The following is an 11,603-nucleotide window of genomic DNA, read 5'->3' on the forward strand; positions in this document are numbered from 1 at the left end:
TCTAGTTTACTTGTTATAGTAAGAAAAAAATATATTAGCAACAGCAAGAAGCCAGGATACTTGTTATATTAAAACATCAAAGAAAAGAAGAAGGATTTTCTGTATCACTTGATAAATACTAGGCTGAACTGGGTGGTTTCTTTATCCCCCACACCCCGCCTGACGCCACATCCTTTCTTCCACCCGGGGCACTCAAGGAAACTAGTTATATTATAATAATAACAAGGATTTTCTGTATCACTTTGATACGTACGTGGCTGTCCAGGGGCCTTCCATGATACTTGTTATAGGCCATTTGTAACATTAAAGTGTAGAGTACTGATATTATTGTGAAAACAATAAAAATGGTTGTTAGCTCTGAATTGGGAGTGTTCCTAACGAACACCTTCCCTCCCGTCCCTCTCTACCCTAACCTTCTATCCGGGGACCGTCCAGGATACCATATTAATGGAAAAGTAGGAGTCGGATGGCCTCTTTACCTTACAATTGACATTTAAGCGAGAACAGCTGTGAACATCAATTAGATAAAGTAATACAAGGAAGTGAAATCTATATTCAGTCAAGATGTTGAATCAATGCAACTCCGTAGTACTTTGTGGTATCTCCGCTTATAGTGAGGTTAGGGGATGTCCCTTACTATCTATTTTTAGGCTACTAGAGTGTATAAAATGTGATGGATTTATTTGGGGGAAGAGCAGAATCACTTGAGAGTAATTCGATGAAATATCAGAAGATAAATATACCAAAGCAGAGAGAAGCACGGATCATCCAGATTTGAGACCATTGTATGAAAAAGTATATTGCAATCAACATGAACATTCTCCAGTATATGGTAAGTCATATTATTTATATATAATTATTATATAATATGGTATGGTAATACTGGTGAATTAGGTCTATACTATTTGATACAAAATAAAGTACAGTTATTTATATTTCATAACAGTTTGACTGTAATCAAGTTTGGTTTAAGACAATCCCCAAAATCCGATTTCATTTCTTTCTATGTGAGTCATTGCTACTTTCTGTAGTTGGACGAAAACACAATGGAACGAAATTTTAAAAGTACACAACACATACATTAGCTTCATTTCATTTATAAAACCAAAACATTTAAGATGGTATTTACTGCGTCATGAATTTCAATCTTATCTTGAAAAGTCTTCGAAATTTGTTGGTTAAATGGATTAGGCAGGTGAAGCATTTGTTTGACAATAATAATCGTCCATTGTCAATACTGCGTTGCAAAGAGACTGTTACATCTGTTTTGGGATTGCCCTATTAAACCGAACTTCATTTTAGATGTGGAGCAAGCTAGGTTCGGCAGTCAGTTTATATTTTCGAAGACTGAAATATGCTTGAAGTATCAATTTTCTGTGAATCACCCATATCATTTCTTAATTTTTCATCTCAAGTACTTCATCTTCGGTAAAAAAATTACAAACACGAAAATTAGATGCAGAGATTTTTCCTATCAGTTAAAATTTGCTATTGAACTTAAAAAAGAACTCAAGCAAAGAGGCAAAGCTTTTTATTTCTCACGAGCAGTAAAAAGACTCATTTAGTATTGCACTATATTGTTCCGTAAATTACGATGAATGATTGTTTTATTTTGAATATATGTACTTGTTAATGATTAAATCATTACTTGTAAAATATCTTTGACCTTATTGTATTCAAATATGTACGAATTAGCCCAACAATGTTACCAATAAAGTTACCAAGCGTGGTTATCCCACCCCCCTCCCCTAAAAAAACACGTATAAACATTAGCAATGGTAAAAAAACACGCATATAGTTTCTGTTCACTTCAAGCAAAACCAAATGAAACCAATTTCATTCAGACAACATGTTACCTTTCCAGCAAATATTGGCAGCCGTATTCGTGGTGATGATCTCTATGACGTCTGCGTTTGTCGTGAAACAGACAAAGGAAACAACAAGGACGACCACAGGATCAATACCATCCAACCATGTAATGGCTGAAAGTGTTTCTACGTCCACTGAACTTAAGTACGACAATATCGAGGGAAAGTCCCCATTTTCATCAATTTCCGGGGCATATCAAGAAGGATATGATAGAAAACTGGTAGACCAGTTGCTACTAGCGAACAGTATACCTGGTAAGCAGGGTGAAATGTTCAACGAAGACAATCAAATGGTGTTATCTGAAGGCCTGAAACTCGTCGATAAAGCCACCAGTGTCCTACAAGAGTATCGTGATATCAAGAAAAGGTCTACAATATGCCAGAATCCAACAGATCGGGATCTTGAGAAACAGCTATTGATAGCTAAAATATTTCAGACAATGGACGTTGCAGGGACATGGGAAGGTTTAAAATACGATGTTAATGCAGATAATTACGTACCAACGAATCCAACAACTAATATGGCCTTAAATAGAAGAACAGCCTGTCCATGGATGTATGACTCAGATGAAAATGAAGACAGGTAAGACTGACAAACTGCTAGTCCCATTTTCGCATTGCGTCTTTTCTTTACACTCGCTTCTAGCGAGTTGTTAGAAGTTGGTACACAACAAAATCAGATGAAAGCCCCCAACTTATTGATTGTAACATCCTGTAGATATTTGGTAGTTGCCTACTATACGTAATACGTTGCAAGATGATAATATACAGCAGTAAAACATACATCACAGTCCCGTAACTGTGACGCTATCAGGGTTTATTCGATTTGAAATTTAAATAAATATCTTTCCTTTTATAATCGTGCTGTTGTCAAATTTGCTCGAAATATTGGAAACTCTGCTCAATTATAGTGTGACATTTAGTGAGTTCAGTTTCACCATTATATTTCCGTCGCTGAATAAAATATTCAAACACGACAAATTTAACGTAAACACACATTTTAAACCATTTTCCAAATGATGGTATATCTAACTATTATAGTAAAGTGCCAGATAATATCATGACAAAGTGTATTTTTTATCCTTCCTTGAAACATGCAGTCAATGTAGCTATGGTCCTTCGTAATGAGGATGTTGTCCTCACCTGTAGTAAGTAAAATCCAAGTCGGAACATTCTTTATACAGAATAAACATCTACATGATATCACTTGCCTCAGGAGATCTTGAATATGTTATCACTATCAAGGTGAATGTATGATACGTCATAAATGACGTCATTAACCTGTTGACATAACAACATTTCAATTACAATACAGAGAACAAGCGGTGTCTGATGTGTGAAGTATTTATACATGTTTTTAAAGTTAATCAATGTAAGTCTGTGTAAGAAAGAACTTCTCTTTATAGAAAATTTCAGAAATTACGCCTTAATTATAGGGCATACCGTTATATCTATAAAACAGATAACTGGAATTATATGTGAACAAAATACTCCAACACCAACATTTCCCATCATTATATAACAAGAAGTATTACAATCAGCATTGCTATTGAACGTAGTTCAAGAAATCCGATTGACAGCAGTACAAGTCACAGATTTGAACTAAATTGTTGAAATAAGACTAAATATTACCGGCATTAGTCATTTAGATCCGGAGTTAGGAAAAGCACAACTTAATCCTTTTTGGAAACGTTATTTGTTAAAACGGAGGAAATAAAGATTGATTCTAATATTGTAATATCGGAAATAGTAGGTAGAATATCGAAGACACCAGAGGTCTCTCAAACGGGAAGGATATTGATGTCAATAACTTCCTTTTTAGCAATAATTAAACGACCATGGATATGACCTACTTACGTATGGCGTTTGTGTTAAGACGTATGATATGTTGCCATGTTAATAAAACTGATTGGATTTGCGTTTGTAAGGTGACAGATGCGCAAAATAAGTGATACCTTGGGTTTGTTTAGTGAATGTTCATCTCGAGAAACACATGAATGAGAATTGCTTATAAAATTGTAATATTGATTAGGAGATAAAAGAAGCCTTTCGGAAAGGGGATAAGTCTGACAAGCGGTAGTAAATCATGTCAATAAAAAAAATTGCGCGTGTACATCAATAGCCTACTGTAGGCCTATGTAATGTTGAGACAGTTGGTTGCGATAGGGATCGAAAACGCGGAGTCTGTTTCATTGCAACCAATACATATGCGCAGTTACAAGCTATATCCGTTAGCTTGTATCAAAATGTCACGACAGCTATAAAGTAACTTCCTAATGACAGACATGGACTTCTAAAATACTTGGAATTTTGCTCGCGCATGCGTCCGAAAGATATTTTGGTTCGACGTATCTATGAGCACTAAGACGAGATTCCATTCCTTTTTCCTCCCATGGCCATGGTTGTGTGATTATTCACTACACAATAGTTATATCGATTGTCATATGAATCATGAAGGTCGTTATTAAAGTGGAATGCATGATAAGTTTTTATAACATTACGGTCACGGAGGATATCACTGCTAAGTGCACTTTAACCACGCGCTAAAAAACTTCATTGATATATTTGATATCCCTAAATCTAACTTGATGACTAATGTGGATAAAATCAGGACTGATATCTTTTTGTGTTCATTTTCTACCTTTCAGGTATCCTAGAATAATAGCATATGCGAAGTGTAAATGTACAAAATGTGTACACCATGAAGTACATAATTGCCGACAACTTACGGTTGATGAAGTGGTACTAATGAAAGACGGAACATGCGATGAGGGGAATTATTTTAAGTAAGTATGACTCTTACGTCCACACAAAATCAAGGGTAATAAGAAAATGTATTAAACGATCATAGGTTATTTGTAAGGAACGCCAGTCAAACACGTTACACATATAAAATACATATTTTATAAAAGCGTATCAGAAATAAAATCAAATTAAAGCAGCGTAAAATTGTCATCAAGAATTAATAGATTTATTGAGATTACATACATCCTCAGTTCTTACTGTAATCCTACTAGCCCATGCTACCGATCTACCAGCACGATTCACATTTTACTGTGGGTACAAAACTTTACGATATGAAGTAGTTAATTTGTCCTCTGTCTGTATGGGTTGTTACAATCCTACGTATCGGCATGTCACGGTTGCTATTGATGTGTTATATTTTAAATAAATATTATTATGAAAATAACGAAACTTGACTGGCAAAAAATTTACAAAGAAGATTTTTCCTATTTCTCTTTACTTGTTCATCGCATTGAGATCATCTTAAAATTGATGAGCTATATATGAACTGTATTATTATCATCATTTATTATTAACATCTAATGTAATTGCAATATGGTATCAACTCTTCAAGCGGTATTTTTACATACACTACATAAACATACTAACATTACTGAATCAGTGAGTTACATGCATAATTCTGAAATTCATGTTTGTTTCTTATAATTATACATATCATATCATTGACCCTTTCTTCATGTTACTTTTCCAGGTACACAGTGGCTCAAATTAAGATCCCCGTCGCATGTGCCTGTTCCAGAACATCGTTTAGCTAATTGGTTTCTTGCAAATCATATTTCTAACAATTTTTAAGAACTGAAATCGTCTAAATTTACTGTTCAGGTATTGTTAAGTCATACTTAAATATTAAGCTATTTCAAGAAGCAATATCTTTGTATAGCCTATGTTAACGTCTCTCAACGTTGGGTTTCTGATACCTCTGTAGGGTTTCGTGAAAGGTTTTGAGGTTCTATGGATGAGTGGGGTTATTTTATGTAGGGTGGGGTTGGGGGAGGGATTGACTATACGTATGGAAAATTGGACTCCGTAAAGTCGAAAGGGTCAGTCAACACTTAGTGACTTGTTTGCTCCGTCAAAACAGTCCGTGGAATCGAGCAAGGCTTAGGATCTATATGGCATATATGTTGTTATATTTAAATTGAATTGATATTACAAATTAAATATCTCGTGAAGGGATAGCAACGGTTTCATATATTCTATGATTAATATTAAGGTGAGTATGCAGTATCTGCAACACTATTCAATGTATTCCTTCTAGTTGAAAAAACTTATGTTTCTTAGCTTTGCCTTTTATTTTTGGTCATCTTAGCAAATCAATGTGGATTGTAAATAATATACTTTTATAAAATTATTAATTACTTTAAAATACGCATAAATTCCATGCATCACGTTTCACGAATCAAGGATAGGTTTTATTTACCAACAATGACACGCGACAAACACTTCACTGTTTTCATATAAGCATGTTGTGTAACTGGATTTTAAAAAGGTAATGTTAAATTAACCCTAAATTAATACTTAAACTGTTAATATTTATTGATATAAACACAGTCGATTGTAAATGTAACCAAATCCCATGTTCTGTAGATATAAAGTATTTGAAATGATTAATCAGGCATCGTAATATTCAAAGAAATTCCAATTATATGCATGTTTCGTTTTATTATGATTAATAGGCGGTATCTGAAAGAGCAATCAATTTTAAGAGATAACATCGACTTTATAATCCAAAAGAAAAACTAGAAAAAAATAGATAGGCTTTAAATTGATAGCCCCACATTCAAGATAGTTTATCAGACTAGTACATATTTTTGGATTTTATATTATACGATAACAGCTAATATTTAAAAAAAAATTATACAAATTATAAATTTTTCATCTGTTATTAATATGGCACAAATTCTTTATATTTCTTACGTAAGATATTTGTTACAAACCAATCTTTGCTTTAATATGTTATTTATTACACAGAATGCACACAATATAGTCTTTCATTTAATTGCGGTGTTTCAATTTCTAGTTTATTACATGTTTATTACATTTAACATATAATTACTATATTTTGATGAAAAATATGTTGTGTAGCTCGTAAACATTATTCCGTGGTTGTTGTCATTTAGAGTTCTCGTCCAAACGTCTCTCTTCTGTGAAAGGAATAGGACACATTCACGCACACGTGCGTGGATCCAGGGTGTATAAGGGTAAACAATTTTGCTCTTAGAGTACAACTCCACATCCCCTAGATAGATGTTGGCCCAGAGCCTCACCCCTCCGTTTTAAGATCGTGGATTTCCGCTATATGACCTATTCAGCTGACCACAAGATATAGCATTTGTAAATGAAAACTCTAAATAGGGCAGATGAAACCACAAATAATAAACATAACATTGTCGAAGTCCTACAGTACGGAACAGCATTCCCGAGAACGAGTTCCCGAAAGGAGGCGATTGTAACCCGTAATGCAGTTGTCAAGTAGTAGTGTTAAAGTATGTTGAAAGTAGTTCTTTCGAGATTCAGCTTTAGGAATCACAAATGAGTTGGTTAGCAGCATGATTGATCTCTAGAGTAAGGCAAATAATGTCACAAACAGAATGCTTTTTTTTTAAATCGTTAGAAAGTTGGTGTCACATTAGTTTCTGGAACTGCTTCCTCCTTCCAGAATAATCTCTTAATATATTCGAGTTGTTCGATGCAGTTGTTGTCTGAGCATTGTTTGTTCCCTCTAAAAGATTCAATGATGTGATGGACAAGGACCGTATATATTTGTATGCGGATAATAATACCGAAACCATTCACTAGTTAACAGAGATAACGAGATTTCAGTATAAAATTAGCATAAACTTTATACAAATATATATATTTTTCCTAATATATATCTATATATCATACTAATAAACAAATAAAGTTTTACCTTATAAATAAATAAAATTTATATATTTTTTATATAAATATATATATATATAAAATCCCAATTTTAGGCCAAAAAGCTCGTGGAATCCGCCCGAGGCCCATTGTGCGCCTCTTTAATCATTTATTTCGGCAATTGAAGAGGATGTAAAAACACAGACCTCTGCCCCAGACTTCCGCGACAATCTCAACAAAACTGAGAGACAGGCTATCCATGAACTCCGGAAGCGCGATGACATTTTCATCAAGCCAGCCGACAAGGGTTCTGCAATTGTCGCTATGGGCAAAAAAATTCTACAAAGAGGCAGCCAACAGACTACTCGGCAACCCCCAACACTACAAACTCCTGGATTCTGATCCTACTCAAGAAATTACTCAAAATGTGAAAAGAGTCATCCAAACGATAGTCTCTAACGGTTCCATTGACCGCAAATTTGGCCAAAACCTCCTTGAAAACGACTCAAAACCTGGTCGCTTTTATTTTTTGCCTAAAATTCACAAAGAAGGCAATCCCTGGAGGCCCATAATATCGGGTAATGGTACAGTGACTGAAATTTTTTTCAAAATTCGTGGATCTTCTCATCCAACCTCTTGTTTCGACCCTACTGTCCTATGTGCAGGACACTACGGATTTCATCCGGAAAATTGGGGAAATAAAAAATCTTCCCTATCAACTCTGTTAGTTACCTTGGATGTGTCTTCGTTATACACAAATATCCCTAACGAAGAAGGCATTTCGGCCTGCACAAAAGCATTCAAACCGAAACGTGGCAAAACCCCCACGAAGAAAGAATTGACCGAATTGATGCAACTTATCTTGACCAGCAATAATCTGGTATTTGGCAACAAACACTACCTCCAAATTCATGGCACCGCAATGGGTACCAAAATGACACCGTCTTTTGCCAACATCTTTATGGGAAACCTCGAGAAAGAATTTCTATCTCGACAAAACTTGAAACCACACACGTGGTTACGTTTCATTGACGATATCTTTATGATATTGACCCATGGTGAGGCAAATCGAAAACACTTCATTGATGATATAAACTCGTTTCATCACACTATCAAATTTACTGCTGATTTTTCTGGACATGGCGTTCACTTCCTGGACACCACCGTGACCCTGTTAAATGATTCACTCAAAACAGACTTGTTCAATAAACTCACGAACAAGCACAACTACCGCTTACCAAGCAGTTGCCATCCACGTCACTGTACCAGAAATATTCCGTACAGTCAAGCATTGCGCATTCGACGCATTTGCTCCTCTGAAGTCGATTTTGATTCACGCACTAAAGAACTGTCACAACACCTCCTAAACAGACAGTATTTTCGGGGTACTATTGAAAATGCCATCAAAAAGGCTAAAGGCAAACCCCGTACCGAAACATTGACGTACAAAACTTGTCAAATCAGTTCCAAAAGGGTACCATTGGTTACTGAATTCCACCCTGGTCTCCCACCACTGGCTAATATCATTCAGAAGAATTTTCACCTACTTCAAGGCACCGAACGACTGAAATAAGTTTTCCCAGAATTACCTGTCATCGCTTTTAAAAAAAACCCAGCAACCTACGGATATCTTAGTTCGGGCATCCTTTCGGGATGAGACCCCATAAGGGGAAAGCAAAACAGAAACTACAGGATCATCGCCCTGTACACAAAATTGCAAAACGTGCTTCCTTGTCGATTCGACCGGGGCCTTTCAGAGCAACCAAACCAAACACACGTTCCAAATTCGGCACAAAATTAACTGCCGATCCAAAAATGTAATTTACCTCATCTACTGCAATATTTGTAACTTACAATACATTGGAGAGTCAAAAAACACTCTTAGAATGAGAATGACACAACATAGATCTGCGATCAAAACAAAAAAGATCAACCAACCTGTTTCAAATCACTTCAATCTTCAAAATCATTTAATTGAGAATTTGCGTGTTATTGCCATTGACCAGAACGATTTTTGGACAGATAAATCTAGAAAGGAAAAGAAAATTTTGGGAACTAAACCTTAAGACCACGGCACCATTCGGTTTAAACATCACAAACGATTTGCTGTCCCAGATAAACCAAAACAATTCCTTTGCAATTACGACGGAATCGGATTAAAATAATCCCACGCGCATTAAAATAATCCAAATTTCTAAAACTTCTGCTCAATTCAGCAGAAATCAGTAAGTCGCTTTGCCTTTACAACCATGCCGTCAATCTTCTCTATAAAATAGTTTCAATTCCTGCTACTCCTTGTCACTTTCGGTGATCATGCACTGAAGAAGAGCTAGTTTTGCTCGAAAGCTCTGCAAAAACCAAACATTGGCTGTTTTACTTCCAATTGAATCATCGTATCTCACTCGAGATCCAGCCTTTCTCTGAATGCAGCATAGCTGTTTAACAGTTTTCCCGTTATTCCTATATACATATATATATATAGACATATATATATATATTGGCTATATATATACGCTGTATATATATGCTGTATATATATATAGGCTACATATATAGGCTACATATGTAGGCTATATAAGTATATGTATAATTATATATTTATAGTTATTAGTATACAGAATATACTAATATAACATATGGATATATTATATGGATATCCATAAACTGTATAGTTTCAAAGGTGATTGGAGGACACGAACATCCGCTTACCTCAGTTTTGTATCTTTTCTTTTACGTAGACCTGAGATGTCCATCGCTGCTATGTACACTGTGTTGTGGGTATTGACCGTAGCTGTATGTATTGGCTGAACAATAGTGTCTAATTTACCGACGGTACCAAGCTGTGTGTGTATTTGCTGGCATCGAAGGTGGTGTCTAACACTTCTGTTACACCTCATTCGAAACTAGGTCAGATTACTGGCATGATACGTTTCTTTGTGCGCGAGTCTTCACACCCTTTAAATGTTCTAATGGAATTAACGTATGTATTAGAGTGACTATTGGCACAAGAATCAGTGTTGTCACAATTTGTTCTACTCCTGGGATACATTACTGTCGTGTTCATTTGAAACCTCGATTCTATTCTGCGTCAGTTTCATCTCCTTTTTTCCCCGTTTTGTCTGTCCTTGAGGTTTCCCTTGTAGTGTTTGTGATGTTTACACGAAGGATTAAGTGAGATTTGGGTAGATTCGTAAAGAGGTTTATTCGGTGACGTACAGGTTAGATGGCAATCTCAAGATAGCTGCTTTTTGTTTACATACATAAAGAGGACAGTTTTCAAATTTACAGTGACAGGAGAATACAAGCTCATTCATACAGTTATCATCTGTACTTCGTGATATAATGAAAGACATTACAGTGTTTTCTCGCTAAACTTATTTCACTGTCAAATTCTTATTTTCGGGTCCCTTCCTTCTATATAGCATATATGGCCACGGCCATTTAAACCCACTTGTACAACGCAGGCTAATTTCATTGATGATTAACTCATTAGTGATTGCACATCCTTTTCAACTAAAAATGAGATTTCTATCGTGCTGCTGTTATCTGAGAGCTGCTTGGCTTTCCTTAGCTTGAACTTTCACTCGTCTAAGGATCTGGGATACGGTTTTGTGTTTGTGAAAATTGAATTTCAACGTTGGCACATTGCGCAACCGTACAGCTTTGGATAGTATTGCTTGTGTCAAATTATCTAATGGTATATATTTGTTTGGACCGATCCGATAAAGACAAAGGATAACAAGCGGTCAAAAATGGAAAATCGACAATTCATGGAGTTAATTGTCTACGATCCACGACGTCAAATGTGATGGTCACTTGAGAGTATAAGAGGTCAAAACTGGAAAACTTGTTTCCGTGATACTCCCTGAAGAATCGTGGTGAAAGTTACATGCAAATTTGTACTTTGCGTTTCGAGATATTTATAGGTGAAATAGTCAGTTTGTGAGGAAACAGGGGTGATGTCATAGTTCCACACTGACAGCAAATTATTTCATCGTTCCTTATTTTCTTTTCACTTTACTGTTTAACATTTTCCCTTAGGGAATGTTGAATTGAATTGAATTTGCT

The 11,603-nt window shown here is 35.6% G+C and overlaps 1 protein-coding gene across 1 annotated transcript; it reads left to right on the forward strand.

Annotated features, from left to right (window-relative positions):
- The first annotated feature begins 417 nt into the window (after nt 1-417).
- LOC139983763 (uncharacterized) lies at nt 418-7,373 on the forward strand. The gene is made up of 4 exons (XM_071997542.1): nt 418-832; nt 1,865-2,451; nt 4,517-4,654; nt 5,365-7,373. Exons 1-4 carry the CDS (start codon nt 788-790, stop codon nt 5,426-5,428), a joined length of 834 nt encoding a protein of 277 aa, XP_071853643.1. The 5' UTR covers nt 418-787; the 3' UTR covers nt 5,429-7,373.
- Nucleotides 7,374-11,603: the final 4,230 nt, after the last annotated feature.

This window comes from Apostichopus japonicus, chromosome 16 (genome assembly GCF_037975245.1).
Source record: "Apostichopus japonicus isolate 1M-3 chromosome 16, ASM3797524v1, whole genome shotgun sequence".
Lineage (NCBI taxonomy): Eukaryota > Metazoa > Echinodermata > Holothuroidea > Aspidochirotida > Stichopodidae > Apostichopus > Apostichopus japonicus.